This window comes from Coregonus lavaretus, assembly GCF_964263955.1.
Source record: "Coregonus lavaretus genome assembly, chromosome: 6".
Classification (NCBI taxonomy): Eukaryota; Metazoa; Chordata; class Actinopteri; order Salmoniformes; family Salmonidae; genus Coregonus; species Coregonus lavaretus.
Genome location: NC_139993.1, coordinates 49,864,773 through 49,881,751, shown reverse-complemented (window position 1 = coordinate 49,881,751; position 16,979 = coordinate 49,864,773). Strand labels below are relative to the sequence as shown.

The 16,979-nt window shown below is 42.7% G+C and overlaps 1 protein-coding gene across 1 annotated transcript in view; it reads left to right on the top strand.

The window, feature by feature from the left end:
* LOC311130646 (transforming growth factor beta receptor type 3-like) overlaps positions 1–16,629 on the top strand; it is a 149,827-nt gene extending 133,198 nt beyond the window's left edge. Inside the window, 4 exon segments of the mRNA XM_084163435.1 lie at positions 5,383–5,512; positions 9,982–10,032; positions 10,266–10,373; positions 16,325–16,629. Coding sequence (XP_084019561.1) covers positions 5,383–5,512; positions 9,982–10,032; positions 10,266–10,373; positions 16,325–16,446 — 411 coding nt within the window. The 3' untranslated portion in view covers positions 16,447–16,629.
* The last annotated feature ends 350 nt before the right edge of the window (positions 16,630–16,979 follow it).

The following is a 16,979-nucleotide window of genomic DNA, read 5'->3' as shown; positions in this document are numbered from 1 at the left end:
CTTAGGCTTCTACTTCCAGCTTATACATACTACTGTGTATTCATTTTATGGACACAATGTATTTTACAATAGTTATCTTTTGTTTGTTTTTAATACCATCCTTCAGTTACCCTCAATCTCTCCCATCTATCTCTGAAGACCATCCAGTTTGATTTCTATTTGCCATATATTTTTAACTGTGCTGTTTCACAAAAGTTCTGAACCTATATACATTTTATGGACACAGTATATTTTACTTTAGTTATCTTAATGTTTTTAGTCCCACTCTTCAGCTCCACTCAACCCCTCCCATCTATCTTTTAACACCATCCTTTTTTTATTTATATTTGCCATATATTTTTCAACTGTGCTGTGATGTTTCACAAAAGTTCTGAACCTTTCTATTCTCATAGTTTCTACAGATTGTAAATGAAATATATATATTTTTGCTAAAAGTATTATAATATTATTGATCGATTGACTATGACTTTTTAAATCAACCAGCAGTGCTATTTGCAGAGTTGGCTCCAGGTAAATGTTGCAATTCTTCAGCCATTCCTGGGCCTGCGACCAAAAACAAGCTACATATGGACAGTACCAAAACAAATGATGATTATGTCTCTTCGCAACAAAATCTGCAGAGCTGGGATGGTTGTATCCCCCATATATATATAACATTCTATTGGTTTCAAGAATTTTGTATAATAATTGAAATTGAAAAATTCTACTTTTTGAATCCGGCGTCTTTTTGCGTATTAGTTCATAAACCATGTGCCATGGAATCGGTACATAAAAAATCTCTTCCCAACTATTTTGTAATCTATATGGTACAGCTGTCAATTTTTTGGTCCTTAAATGAAACTGGTATACTTTTTTTCATCACAATGTTGGTCTTTAATGCAGGGCCGACAGACAAGTTCCTTACTCTTTCCCCATTCCACTTGCCTCTTCCATTTTTGTGTTAATGCTGCAATTAGTTGGTTGTAATTTGGGTAGAGCAGACGTTTCCATATATTTTTGTTAGCTGCATGTGTGACATAACTCCACCAGTCCTGGTAAATATATAATTTACAAGGATATAACTTTTTTAAACATTTTTTTCAAAAATTAGTATATTTGAGTTTAACCATAATATTTGTTGTATTACTTGTTCTGTCTTTTCTGGTGTATTAAACTGAAATTGCAACCAATTTAGAAATATTTTTGAGATGATTTCATTTTCAAATAACCAAAAGTGAGAGGTTGTAATCTGATTAAAGGGGAAAAGGCCATTCTTGAACATGGGGTGAGACATTCTTACTAATCTGCTATAGGAACCAGTTTGGATTTAAGTATAACTTTTGTATTACTGAATCCTTTAGTGAGAGGTCTAATTCTTTCATATTTAATTATTTCTGCCCTCCGAATTCATTTTCATTATATAAATAGGCCCGTTTAATTTTGTCTGGCTTGCCGTTCCAAATAAAATAAAATATATTTTGCTCATATAGTTTAAAAAACAGGTCGCTAGGTGTAGGCAAGGCCATAAGCAAATAGGTCAACTGGAATATGACTAAAGCGTTAATCAGGGTGATTTTTCAACAAAAAGACAGGTATTTTCCTTTCCATGATAGCAAGATCTTATCTATTTTTGCTAACTTTCTATTAAAATGTATTGTAGTGAGAAAATTTCTTTCTTTTGGAATATGAATACCGAGTATGTCCATAAAGTAACATATTTTGCGTTGTTTTCTTTCAGTTTTACTTCAGTGCCTTATTGCAAACAGGATGCATGTTTTGGAATAATTGTATTCTGTACAGGCTTCCTTCTTTTCACTCTGTCATTTAGGTTAGCATTGTGGATTAACTACAATGTTATTGATCCATCCTCAGTTTTCTCCTATCACAGCAATTAAACTCTGTCACCAAATCCCTGAGCGGTTTCCTTCCTCTCCAGCAACTGAGTTAGGAAGGACGCCTGTATCTTTGTAGTGACTCGGTGTACCATCCAAAGTGTAATTAATAACTTCACCATGCTCAAAGGGATATTCAATGTCTTTTTTATTTTTTTTATTTTTTACCCATCTACCAATAGGTACCCTTCTTTGCGAGGCACTGGAAAGCCCTCCCTGGTCTTTGTGGTTGAATCTGTGTTTGAAATTCACTGCTCGACTGAGGGACCTTACAGATAATTGTATGTGTGGGGTACAGAGATGAGGTAGTCATTAATAATCATGTTAAACACTATTATTGCACACAGAGTGAGTGCAACTTATTATGTGACTTGTTAAGCACATTTTTACTCCTAAACTTATTTAGGCTTGCCATAACAAACATTTTTTATAAATTTGTAAAAAATCTCTATTTAATCCATTTTAAATTCAGGCTGTAACACAACAAAATGTGGAAAACTTTCTGAAGGCAATGTAGCTACAGGTAGCCTACTTGGACACCGGTTACCCACATCTCCCACTGTCCCACGCTGAATAGCCTGAAGCCACAGAGCTCTTCTCACAGGCTCTATTTCCCTACGTGGGAGCATTGTAAACCATTGGTTGTGATTTGTGATCTGGTTACATGTACAGTTGAAGTTGTAAGTTTACATACACTTAGGTTTGAGTCATTAAAACTCGTTTTTCAACCACTCCACAAATTTCTTGTTAACAAACTATAGTTTTGGCAAGTCGGTTAGGACATCTACTTTGTGAATGACACAAGTCATCTTCCCAACAATTGTTTACAGACAGATTATTTCACTTATAATTCACTGTATCACAATTCCAGTGGGTCAGAAGTTTACATACACTAAGTTGATTGTGTCTTTAAACAGCTTGGAAAATGCCAGAAAATGATGTAATGGCTGTAGAAGCTTCTGATAGGCTAATTGACATCATTTGAGTCAATTGGAGGTGTACCTGTGGATGTATTTCAAGGCCTACCTTCAAACTCAGTGCCCCTCTGCTTGACATCATGGGAAAATCAAAAGAAATCAGCCAAGACCTCAGAAATAAAATTGTAGACCTCCACAAGTCTGGTTCATCCTTGGGAGCAATTTCCAAATGCCTGAAGGTACCACGTTAATCTGTACAAACAATAGTGCGCAAGTATAAACACCATGGGACCACGCAGCCGTCATACCGCTCAGGAAGGAGACGCGTTCTGTCTCCTAGAGATGAAGGTACTTTGGTGTGAAAAGTGCAAATAAATCCCAGAACAACAGCAAAGGACCTTGTAAAGATGCTAGAGGAAACAGGTACAAAAGTATCTATATCCACAGTAAAACGAGACCTATATCGACATAACCTGATAGGCCGCTCAACAAGGAAGAAGCCACTGCTCCAAAACCGCCATAAAAAAGCCAGACTATGGTTTGCAACTGCACATGGGGACAAAGATTGTACTTTTTGGAGAAATGTCCTCTGGTCTGATGAAACAAAAATAGAACTGTTTGGCCATAATGACCATCGTTATGTTTGGAGGAAAAAGGGGGTGGCTTGCAAGCCAAAGAACACCATCCAACCGTGAAGCACGGGGGTAGCAGCATCATGCTGTGGTGGTGCTTTGCTGCAGGAGGGACTGGTGCACTTCACAAAATAGATGGCATCATGAGGAAGGAAAATTATGTGGATATATTGAAGCAACATCTCAAGACATCAGTCAGGACGTTAAAGCTTAGTCGCAAATGTGTCTTCCAAATGGACAATGACCCCAAGCATACTTCCAAAGCCCTGACCTCAATCCTATAGAACATTTGTGGGCAGAACTGAAAAAGCGTGTGCGAGCAAGGAGGCCTACAAACCTGACTCAGTTACACCATCTCTGTCAGGAGGAATGGGCCAAAATTCACCCAACTTATTGTGGGAAGCTTGTGGAAGGCTACCCGAAACGTTTGACCCAAGTTAAACAATTTAAAGGCAATGCTACCAAATACTAATTGAGTGTATGTAAACTTCTGACCCACTGGGAATGTGATGAAATAAATAAAAGCTGAAATAAATCATTCTCTCTACTATTATTCTGACATTTCACATTCTTAAAATAAAGTGGTGATCCTAACTGACCTAAGACAGGGAATTTTTACTAGGATTAAATGTCAGGAATTGTGAAAAACTGAGTTTAAATGTATTTGGCTAAGGTGTATGTAAACTTCCGACTTCAACTGTACATTGAATGTTTGTTTTCCCCAATTTGTGGGCATGGCCGAGGGGAATTTTTTATTATGATGTAATTGTCCACTAGGAGTAAACTGCAAGGAGCATAAGCCATTGATGAATGACCTCTATCTCACTCAGTTCGGTATTTAGAGATGCAGTATGAAGAGTTGTAGAGGTCGGCCCAGGAATTGAACCCTGTTCTTTCACGGGGCATGTGTAGTCCAGAGCCCGGCTGTGCCACTGCTAGACCAAACTCCTGCATTGCCATTGGTACATATTGTAGCATCTACGTCTTTCAAAGCCCTACATGCAGTAACCCAGACTTAACTGGCATGACCTGAATCTGTGGTCTATGCAATGATTCATACATTTCATGGTAGTTGGAAGAGCACTCAGCGTAAGTTACGTTGTGTTTACAGTGTGGCTGGGCAGTCCAGCCATTCAGAAGGTCTGTGCTCCAGTTTGCAGACTTGGCATGAGTTAGGCCTGCTGCACCATCTGTCAGTCTCAATCCATTCTGAACCAGAGCAGGAAGCATACATCTACTTCAGGTTTCCTAAGTAACCATCTGTAGAACCAAAACAAGCTGTCAGCTCAAGTGTCATTTTCACTTTACCCTCTCCTCACTGTACCATAATCCCCCTCTCTCTCTTACCTTTAGCCCCCCCCCTCTCTTTCTTTCTCTCTCTCTCTCTCTCTCTCTCTCTCTCTCTCTCTCTCTCTGTCTCTCCCTCCATCTCTCCCTCCATCTCTGCTAAGTCATTGCACTTTCATAACCTTTTCCAAGCAGTTCTTTCTGCTCAGTGCTCACCCAGCCGCCCTCTATTTGGGTCTCAGAGGGTATTTTACATTAAAATGTCCTGACAGAGTCAGGCTGGGGCTCCAAGCTGACTCACGCCAGAGCAGCGCTGCAGCTGATTATTTACATTATGGTTAGGATAGGGATCAGGGGAAGGAACATGAGTTTTGACCAGGTATGATTTCCTGGAAAATGATATGTGTGGTCAAAGATCAAAAGGGATGTATTGGTTGGTCTTATAAACTGCTTTTGTCATATGAATGAAAAGCATGTAACAGTCTCATGGCTGATAAATCATACAAAAAACGTTTTATTTTAATAGGAAACTCCATGTGTTATGTAACATATGAAATTCATAAAATGTTAATTAAAGTAATATATGAAATATATTCACATGGTATATGAAATCCAAGGCTGAATTATCTTGGATTTCTCAGTGTTCTTATTGTGATTGTGTTTCTCTCCATGCAGTGTATCCAACCGGACGAGGCGTGTACGTCTGTCAACGGAGAGATCATCCTAGCCATGATGATGAACACCAAGACTTCTACCAAGACCCTAGTGGTGGTGGAAGAACGTGACACAGAGGAGGAGGAACCAGGTGAGTGGACTAATAACGCTAACGTACTGTACAGTCCTCATAACCAATGTAATCTCTATGATGAACCAGCTTATCCAAAATATATGAGGAAGATGGCATATACGAACTACTTCAAAGTACTCATTCCATCTTTCCCTCCTTCCCTTCTTCCCTCCCTCCCTATACATCAGAGACAGCCTAATCTTACTGTAGTCTCGCGAGACATACTGGAAGTCTTGTGCTGGCTGGCTAACATTTATATAAATGTCTGTGGAGAGAGACTAGTCTAACTGAGACATACTGTATGCGCAGCCTGCTGAACTAAGACACATGTAGAGAGCTGAACCAGTTGGCCAGAGGAGACAGAACTGTGTTGAAGGTCATTGAAGAAGGACAGGAAGACAGAGAGAGTAAATCAGAGAACAGTCTGGGTGGCAGGAAGGACGTCCCAGAGAAAACCAACCTCAGTTCTGCAGAAGGAGAGGAGTCACATTGCAGAGCACATCTCATCCTTCCTCCATCCCCCTGCCTCCCTGCATCTGGAGTTTATTAGCTTGTGGTGGGAGTGTGTGTGTGTGTGTGCATGTGTGTGTGTGTGTGCATGGGCGTGTGTGTGTGTGTGTGTGTGTGTGTGTGTGTGTGTGTGTGTGTGTGTGTGTGTGTGTGTGTGTGTGTGTGTGTGAGAGAGAGAGGTTGATTGGAGCATTGGAGCATAGCTGGGGTATGGGTGGCTTGCTGCTAGCGCTGAGGCCCCAGCCCAGTTCTACCACAGTTCTACCAAGCAGTACTGTGCGAAAGGAGTGGAAAAAGACGAGTCATCCACATCCATCCTGCATGGAGCTCCAGTTGTTTTCACTTAGAACCTTCTCTGTGGCCTCCCCTTCCCAGTAAAGAAAGGAGGGAGAAGTGGTCTTCTCGCTAGGTTTGGGAGAGTATCCAGAGCTTGAGGCCCCCTCATCGCTGCATTAGCAAATCGCACATTCACTCACTCAGTCAGTCAGTTGTTCTCCTCTCTGGGGCTCAGAGGGCTGGGAGTGTGTGTGTGTGTGTGTGTGTGATCAGAGAGAGGGTGGGGCAGACTGGGGAGGCCCCGGGACCACGGAGGCCCGGGGGTGTCCTACATCACATTATACTCATTATGATCTAGATGGGACTGTTTTCACTGCCAGGGCTTTTCCAATCAGCATCCCCCTATGGGGTGATTACATCAACAAGTGGACTGTGGTCAGTGGGTGGGAAGAGTAAACCCCTATTGACTCACAAGTTGCGTCCCAAATGGCACCATATTCCCTATGGGCCCTGGTAAAAGTAGTGCACTATAAAGGGAATAGGCTGCCATTTAGGACGCAATACTTGTCTTACATGTCTAATCATACTATGTTAATCACTAAGGGCTGGCATTGTGCCCAGAGCAAATGAAGCATGGCAAACAGTAATGGGGACCTGGGGAGTGTTTACTACACTTGATTTGGCCTGTGTTAATAAATGAGCACCATGCCACTGCAGGGCCTAAACATTGGGTACAGACTCAGGCTGCATCAGAATCGGCACCCTATTCCCTATATAGTGCACTACTTTTTACCAGAGTCCTAAGGGAATAGGGTGCCACTTGATTTGACTGTGAGCACCACTCCTCTGCGGGTCTGAATATTGGGCTCAGCCTGAGATGTTGTAATCAAGGGATATGTCTTTCATTGATGATGTTTGGAAATAAAGAACCTCAACAACCTCAGCTGCTTTTAGCTATTGGTGATCAGAGACCCAGAAGGATGGAGTAATCACCCAAGTGGGCTGTGAGTATACAGTATATGCCAAACCTAGCCTACTGTAACCAAGCCAACCCTGGCAGTGGGCAGTGGTGTGTTGTGTTCCTGCCAATACCAGTACGTATTCCAGGCAGGGCTGTGGATTCATTTCCCGTGGCAAAGGGAGATTAAGTAAGCACAGATACGCCATAAACCCTAATGAAAAATATTGCTTGGCTCAGATACCATGCTTTTAATACAAAGGCATCTCTTATGCTGAGATGGCAAAGACAACAAGCAGTCATTTCAAGCAACCTGAGTCCTGTACTGGACAGTATCCCAACGAGTTCAGCTTGATCTCCAAATCAAAGAGGGTCGTTTGTAGGCAGTTTGGTGCACGGAAAAACATAACAGCCTCAAAGCTCAACCATCAAAGTTAGATGTACTGCCTCACAAGATAAATAAATTGTCACCCTTTTTGCTGAACTGTGAACTGTAAGGAAAACTCAACAGAAGGGACAGTAGTAATGTTGAGTACTGGTAAGATCGTTCAGCTATCAAAAGCAGTCTCTGCACACTTGAAGCTTAGCAGGTTCAGTGCTAAGCTTCAGATGCAAGTTATAATGTGCTAAGCTTTCAGTCAACAACCAACTTCGTCAGAGCACCGCCATTTTGTATCCCTATGCTTTTCTTTTGAAGTGGACTTGTTTACAGTACAGTAATTATACAACACATAAAACTTTCTAACTGAATTCCTGTTAGCTGACTGACTGCCTGTAAGTTGTGCAACCAAGTCAACTGGCGTATGGTTTATCTGAGTACAGGCCTCAGATGTCAAGGATCTCACATGGACTCCATTAGTCATTTCTACACACTTTGGGGATGTGGGTTAGAGGTCAAGGGTCAGAGGTTAAGAGAAACAAGGCACCATGCCACTAAAGGAGTGTTCTTCTGTTCTATTATGTGAACAGCAAATTCTGGGCAAACAAATTACGTTGACTCTATTGAGGTGCTATCGGTTCAAGGTCAACTGTGCCTAGAGCATACGGAGATGAGAACATCGCCTTGCCTTGCCTTTAGTGTACTCTCTCTCTTTCTCTCTCCCTCCCTCTCACACACGTAGCACAGCTGAGATCTTTGTGAAATCTGAATAAGTACGAAGAACAAAGCTTTGCTTCTTACATGGAGAATGGTTGGACCTTAGGGTCTCTTTCATACTGTTGGCAGATGTGCTAGTTGGAAAGTTGGTCTGGGAGGAAGACCCAGGGATAGCTGACTCAACCATCTTTGTTAGAGCACATGGGCAGGCGAGGCTAGGTGGGAACAGGGCAGGGACCCTTACACAAAACCTCAGAGCTGTGACCCATACTCAGAACCTCAGCCGGCCCAAAACCCCAACAGCAACCCAGAGGTGAGGCTTCCCAATCATAGTCTGACCAGGCTTGGAAAGTTATTCTGCTACAGTCTTTTCATACTTCATAAACTACAACTGTACTGTAAAACTAATTTCCACAGTGTCCTAGTTTTGTTGGCCTCATCTTGTCTTCGGCTCCTCTATCCTCTCCTCTGACCTGGAACTCGTTGGGCGTCTCTGATTGTTGACGGGTCAGCTTTTCATTCTCTTTATAACGAGCCAAAGGAACAGATAAGACTGGAGAGGTGGAGCAGTGGGAGGGAGGGATGATGGGAGGGTGGGATGATGGAGGGGAGGGATTGAGAGATGGAGCGGGACAGTCACTGAGTGGTCTGGAGGGGAGGGATTGAGAGATGGAGCGGGACAGTCACTGAGTGGTCTGGAGGGGAGGGATTGAGAGATGGAGCGGGACAGTCACTGAGTGGTCTGGAGGGGAGGGATTGAGAGATGGAGCGGGACAGTCACTGAGTGGTCTGGAGGGGAGGGACTGAGAGATGGAGTGGGACAGTCACTGAGTGGTCTGGAGGGGAGGGATTGAGAGATGGAGCGAGACGGTCACTGAGTGGTCTGGAGGGGAGGGATTGAGAGATGGAGCGGGACAGTCACTGAGTGGTCTGGAGGGGAGGGATTGAGAGATGGAGCGGGACAGTCACTGAGTGGTCTGGAGGGGAGAGATTGAGAGATGGAGCGGGACAGTCACTGAGTGGTCTGGAGGGGAGGGATTGAGAGATGGAGCGGGTCAGTCACTGAGTGGTCTGGAGGGGAGGGATTGAGAGATGGAGCGGGACAGTCACTGAGTGGTCTGGAGGGGAGGGAGGGATGAAGGGAGGGGGGTCTGTCATGTTACCGCCGTCCCATGTGAAATCCAACTATCCTCTGATGGTTCTGTCATTGTCCGTCATGAGGGAATGAAAACCCAAAGGTGTTCTTTCCCGGAATATCTTGGATCCGGAACAAATCTGGTCTTGAATTCGCCTCTACACAACTAGCACCATTGTATGGTTTGTTCAGAAGTAATTAGAAGCTAATTAGGTTTTTAAAAGCTGCCCAGATGACCTCAAATGAAGGAATAAGCAGAAATGTCAACAGGTTCATCTCGGCACTCTGTTCCCTTTGTAGTGCACTACTTTTGACCAGGGCACATAGGGGGCCATTTTCAAGACCTGGTTATCCCAAGGGAGTTGGGTTCATAAGTGCTGTCATTTTACATCACAGCAAATGTTCTTGACGCTTCAACACATAGTTGTAATGTGGTGTTTTCATGCATCTACAAATGTAATGTTGTTCAATTGTTGTTCTATGTTAACACCAGTCTGTGTTTTATGTTTCAGTTCATCCCACCCTCACGGCATCACAATACCCTGCTGACCCACTAGGGGAAAGTAAGTCAATCATTGACTAGGAGATTCTTAACCAATGGTTTTTATATCTCAGGATCTTAGACCACTTTGACATAATAATTGTTGACCAGATTGAGTATGTCATTTGCATATAAGTTGTTTTCATGATGTCATGTCCAGAGAAAAATACATGCTGTCGCTACCTCGCCTTCAAACCAAGGTGCTGTCATGTTGTCAAGTCATTGAATAACAATCTGCATCGTTCTCTCTCTCAGCCATCTTGTATGTGTTGGACACTCCAACCGTGGTTGGGATCGCCTTCGCTGCATTTGTGATCGGTGCCCTGTTGACCGGAGCCATGTGGTTCATCTACTCTCATACAGGTACGTCTCTCTGACCTGTCCCTTTACCTGAGACACAGGGAAGTCTCATACAGTCACATCCACACTGGTATACAACTTAGAAAGTATGCTCAATACATTGCTTCATTCCAAGTGGTATGATAGTATGGACATTGGAACATTCACTAGTGGTATGCTTGTTTGGAACATAGACACTCATTGGAATTTATACATCTGTGTACTGTCCCTTTACCTGCTGTTACATGAGGTCCTACCTTTTGGACCTCATGTAAGACTGAAGGTTTCACCTTGATGGTAACCTCTCTGCACTGATAAGCGCTTCTAAAGAATGTCTGAACTACACAGTGCCAGAATGCTGTTTTATAATCAGAAAACATCCCATCGCTGACAGAGGCGAGTTAACAATAACCAGGGCCGTTGCTACATATGAGTACAACGAGGTCCAATCCTCGGCAAATTCTTCAAATAGATGTCAAAATGTGTATAATTGCAGGAAATTAGCTGTAAACTGCAATCACCAAAAAAGTTATGTTAAGCTAACGTATTTGTTTAACTTTTGTTAATAACATACTTTTTCTGCTAACAGATCCCTTTGTACAGATTAAATTATAGTTTTTAATCCCGGTGCTGAGTTAATGTGAGTTAATGTGTAGCGGCTAATTGTATAGCTAATAGGCTATGTGTTTGTAGATCAACTGAGGTGAATGAACCTACAGCAACCAATGTGATAATGGCTAAGGTAATTTTTGCTTGTTTTTGCTGTTCTCCAAATAGCATTTTAGAGTTTTTAAATTGTATAGAAATACAGTAAATGAGCTTTAACTTTCTTAAAATGTCTTGGATCCCCCAACCCCCCTCCGGACTAAAACTCAGACCCTGGCTACAGCCCTGGCAATAACATATGTGACTAGTTTCAGGAAACTAGGCGTATGTCGCGGGTCACTACTTCCCAGGAGAGCCATTTGAACGTATACTTTTTTTAAAAATCAAAATGCGTTTTTTGGCAGAAATGCGTTCTGGAACATGTGAACTTTCATATGCCTTAATAACAAACTTGTATGCCATCTGTAAATACGAATAACATTGTTAAATTACGAGCCTAGTTGGTTAAGCCACAGAAAAAGACAGCAACCTTCCCATTAGCCATGATTGGCTGAGATAATGAGTGGGCTGGACATGCCGAGAGAGGAGTTCGGAGTGGTCTGCCATATAGCATGCATCTGTCTATTTGAGCTGGTCAGTATGTGTAGGTAATACTGTCTAACGCGGCTTTTTAAAAAATGTATAGTGTAGTGGAGCTGCATAAGTGTTGCTCTCCACCCACTTTCTGGAGGATCGAGTTTTGAAATCAGTGGAATTAGAGAATGATAGCTAATGAGATGGAGAAAACACCTGTCTCCGGATTACATCTTTACATTCACATCATTTAGCAGACGCTCTTATCCAGAGCGACTTACAAATTGGTGCATTCAACTTATGATAGCCAGTGGGACAACCACCTTTTTTTATGTGGGGTGGGGGAAGAAGGATTACTTTATACTATTCCAGGTATTCCTTAAAGAGGTAGGGTTTCAAGTGTCGGCAAAAAGCGTAATTAAATTGTTGCCAGCAGCACAGTTACAGTCACCAATTTTCTGGATAACATGAAAACAGCCTAACAGCCAGAGGTAAACAATGAACCATAATCCCAATTTTGTGTCTGGAAGTAGCTAGCAAGTTAGCCAATGTTAGCCAGTTAGCTTGGGTGCTTGACTGCCATTGTGAGGTCAGAACGCTCGGATCAACCCTACTCATCGGCCAGAGCGTCAAGTGTGCGCTCTGAACGCTCCGAGAGCGAAACGAGATGGGTGGGGCTAAAGCTTAAGAGGGTGTGAACGATGCTGAATGGGTGTAGACAAAGAAGAGCTCTTCAGTAGGTACCAAAACATTCAAAGGCCATTTTCTCAAAAGTGAGATTACAAGTTTATCAACTTTCAAAGCAGAATTACTTTCCCATTGTTCCCTTAAATGCAGTGTATGATATACCATTTTGTAGCTCTGTGTCTCTGCTTTTATCCAATGTAAAAAACACAATTTCTAATGTTGCTACATAAGACCGAATCAAGGCGGTCGGTCACATATTGACTCCTCTATTGTAAATATATCCTGTTTGTCAGCTTAAGCGACTCTTCTCTTTCCTGCCTTTGAATGGGTCTCGGGTCCTGCGGGGTGGTCGTATTCGCGGACACAATGGCCTCAGCTCGGACATAGAGAGGGGGCTGGCTGGAATTCCCCCTGTCCATTTTTTGTGGGGCGCTCGCCATTTGGCTCACAGGAAGAGAGACACAATCTGTCCATTAGACGCCAAGTCAAGACTTTCCACACCAGCATCCCCAGACTGGTGAACCCTGACCCCTGAACTCTATGAGGAAGGACCTCTAACAGCACATACTGTAGAACAGAACAGGCCTGTCTGTGTTCTGCCTGGCTACCATGCTGTTGAGTTGATCCCCTCTCATCGATCCTTCATGTGTCCTCAGAGAAAACCATGAAATCATTAATAAACAAGATCAGGGTATTCTAGGTGAGATCATTGCCCTAAGGTTTAGATGACCACAGCACATAGAGCACCAAAGGCCTGTCTGTGTTCTGCCTGTTTGGCCACTGAAATACGGACATCTCAGAAAAGTGCAGCAAACTCCACTGATGTGCATTTCAGTTAATCAGTCCCAATTCAAAAACATGATTTTTTTACTTTTATCTTTATCCCTCTGTTTATACTGGGACCTCTTTAAAACGTCCTTCATAAGACTTTTATGAGTTTCCTAGAGAGACCCGCCATTATAAACCCAAGCCTTTATATTCCCCTATGGCCCAAAATATTGTTGAGGTCAAGAGTTGAACTTCTTTAGGGAAACAGGTGTAAGGAATGTAGTTATGAAAAGATTAGGAGAGTTAAGCCCTTTTAGAAGTTGTGATAAAAAACACTGCAGGAATGTGATTCTAATATTGATGTTATAGCTAGTGGTTCCTCTGTTGGAGCATAACAGGCAGAGAGACCTACGCTTGTGTCCCAAATGGCACCCTATTCCCTATATAGTGCACTACTTTTGATGAGGCCCTTAGGGCTCTGATCAAAAGTAGTGCACTATATAGGGAATATGGTACTATTTGGGACGCATCCCTATTCTATTCTGATGTAGTCTTGGAAACTATTGACTTGTAACACCAAAATATCCCTACATGGAAACATTGGCAAGAATACCCAAAGAATTTATATTTTCTCAAAAACAACTTAAAATATCCGCAGCTGAATCATTTTAAAACCAGTGAATGATGAAACATGTAAAATGTACCCTCACTTATTCCCTCAGGAGGCGAAGGACAATGTTAGAGGTTTGTTCACATTAAAAGCCAAAACCACAATATTTTTTCTTTTCTACACTGTCTCACCCACTCACAAAACAAGCCCATAAAGTTTCCTCCTTCGTCTGTGTGGACCCTATTTGGCCAAATCCTAAAAAGAAACTCCAAGATGGCTGAAGCATCCACCTGATGGCTCAAAACTGAACCTTTCAACAGACTAGGCATGAGTACACATTCTAATCAGGTACCAGTGTGTGGTTTCCCCTATCAGACTAGGCTCTGCAGATAGGACAGCTAGCTCACACTTTGATATTCCCCATGACTGGTATAGAAGGTCACACGTAGAACCAGGGAGGGTACTCTCAAGTATTCTTTATCATTACCTTGTGTTTGCAGCCACAGGGAAGTTACATTTATTTAATAAAAAATAAAATAAAGAAATTTGAATGTAACCTGAAACAGATATGAGGAATTTATTTATTAAAGCAATGTCTTCAGTCCAGTAGTGTATCCTGTGTATACAGGACGTGATAAGTACTATCCCTAGTATCGCTCTATTTTAGAATATGCCACATTAGGAATGTGGACTGCGTCCCGAATGGCACACTATTCCCTATATAGTGCAATACTTTTGACCAGAGCTCTATGGGCCCCGGTGAAAAGTAGTGCACTAAATAGGGAATAGGGTGCCATTTTAGGACACAGATATGGAGGAAGGATGATGTTATAGAAGAGGGGCTGTGATCTGTCTGCCTGCGTTGTGATAGCTCACGCCAGGGGTTAAGGGGGTTGCCACTGGAGACAAGGAGTGGGAGTTACCCGGGCACCGAACAGAACGTGTGAAGGAACAGGGTCAATAGACTGTTGCTTCACTTCAATGACATGTGATGTCACCATACGAGACGTTTCTCAATCAGGCCAGATGGTTTACAACAACATTTACAACAACATTAAATTACATTTATATAGCCCATTTGTGTCTGGCCGGCCAGACCTAGCTATCTGGCCAGCTGGCCGAACCTACCTATCTGGCAGGCCGGACCTACCTATCTGGCAGGCTGGCCGGACCTATCATGAGATTTATAGATTTGTGTATAAGCTTTTGTTTGGTCAAACTCTGTGAAAGTATGGTGGAAAGCCAAGTATGCTTTTAGGGGCGAATCCTAACTTCCACTTACGTCAAATTTTCACTTGGTCTCCCATAGATTTCAATGCATGACTAAATTCAATTTAGGATTTCGCTCTTTAGATTCCTACCAGGAAGTAAACTGACTTTCTTATTGAACTTTTCTTGGAGATAGAGAATGGACACAAAGGAGTTAAAGTGAGCCGAGGCCTTTTGTGTTTGACAGCCCATGCAGTGTTCTGTGAGTATATATGGACTGTGTTTAGCTTGAGCTCTTTGACAGCGCTGCTCTGGCAAACATTAGAGCAGAGAGAGAGACGAGGGGCCTGAAAGAGGGAACCAGAAGGACTGTGGGCCCAGAGCCGCGCAACACACACACACACACACACAAAAGTAAATTACAGTAATACCCAAACACAGAACCACTCCAGAAACCAAACAGAGATCGATATAGTAGGCACAGACTGCGTCCCAAATGGCACCGTATTCCCTATATAATGTACGACTGTTCACCAAGGCCTGTAGGGCTCTGGTCAAAAGTAGTGCAGTATATAGGAAATACGGTGCCATTTGGGACACAATCACAGACCCCATTTTTCCAGTCTCTCTCTCCGGGGAGACAGCTCAGATTGCAAACAAACAACATATGGAGTGCATTTTAATACCAGAAGCACAGTGTGCCAGATATGTAAAACAAACACAGGGATTTTTTCAGATGCCTTCAGTTCTCTGTCAGACAAGGTTTCCAAACAAATGGAAGCATTTTTATTTGCCCCCTAACTTTCTGTTTCCAGCTCTGGAGCCCAGGAATCTACAAACTGGAATGCTCATTTAAACACAGAACAATAAACAAGTCAGTGGTTTGAGGTCCAGGCAGAAGGCCTCTGTCTCATGTTTATTCTGATAAAGCTATGCTAATTGCTTGCAGATAACAGAGAGTGGAGAGCTATATTGAGAAGCCTCAGTTCAGGTCTTTCCATTTGAGACACTCTGTGCTGGATCAGGTGCTTTGATTGGCTGACTCAAAGGAGTTGAGTCCTTGTGTGTTAGGCGACTGTTACGTTCACTTAAAAACAAATGTCAGTGAAGTGATAATCACCACATGGGACAAGCAGCAGCACTGGGAGAACTGACGATTTTCATTTATACATCAGTCTGTTACCAGATTGAGCCGCTGGCCTCTAGATAACAAAAAACCTTGAATAAAATGCAGTGGCACAAAATAATGTAGCTAAAATCCAATTATTGTGATGTATTGCATCAAACCTTAACTCTCACTCTTTTTCCCTCTCTCCCCTCCTCTCTCTCTCTCCCCCTCCCTCACTCTCTCCCCTCCCTCTCTCTCTCCCCCTCCCTCACTCACATCTGTATTTTTTCTTCTCGCCCCCTCCCACGTCTCTCTCCCTCTCTCTCTGTCTGTCTTTCTCTCTCCCCCTTTCTCCTCCACCCCTCTCCCTTTCTTTCACTTCCCTCCCTCTTCTCCCCTCACCTCCCTATCCAGGTGATACAGCTGGGCGACAGCAGGCCCAGAAGCCCCAACCCCCACCCTCAGAGAACAGCAGTGCGGCCCACAGTATTGGCAGCACACAAAGCACGCCCTGTTCAAGCAGCAGTACAGCATAGCCCAGGGGCCAGGCCGGGGCCAGTGGAGAGGAGCCCGACGGGGAGCCCCCTACCCCCCTGCAGGGCCATAGAAAGGGCTACAAGGGTCACAGGGAACTGGGTTTGTTGACACTTGTTTCCCCTCTGGATGAAATGAATTATTTTGGGATGCTTTGTGAAAACAAAGAAGAAGGATGATTTATTAAAGAAGAAAATAAGAAAATAATAAGAAAAAAAAATAATTACGAAATATTTTGTAAGATAAAAAAAACTAAAAAACAGTAACACACGTTAATGTCCCTGGTTAATTCAATTTATTTTAACACAAGTCATTAAGGCTTTGTGACAACTGCTGTACTACAAGGACTGGTCTGAGAGCGAAACAGTACTAGGGTTGTTCCACCAATTCGGTGCCTTTTGAGAAGTGTAACTTGGTCCAAAAAAAACTGTTGATTTCACCTAATTTTAACATTCTGTCACAAAGAGAACATGTTCAACATCATAAAACACAAATGTTCTAATCTCAACTGGTTAAATAAAAAAAATACTATAGT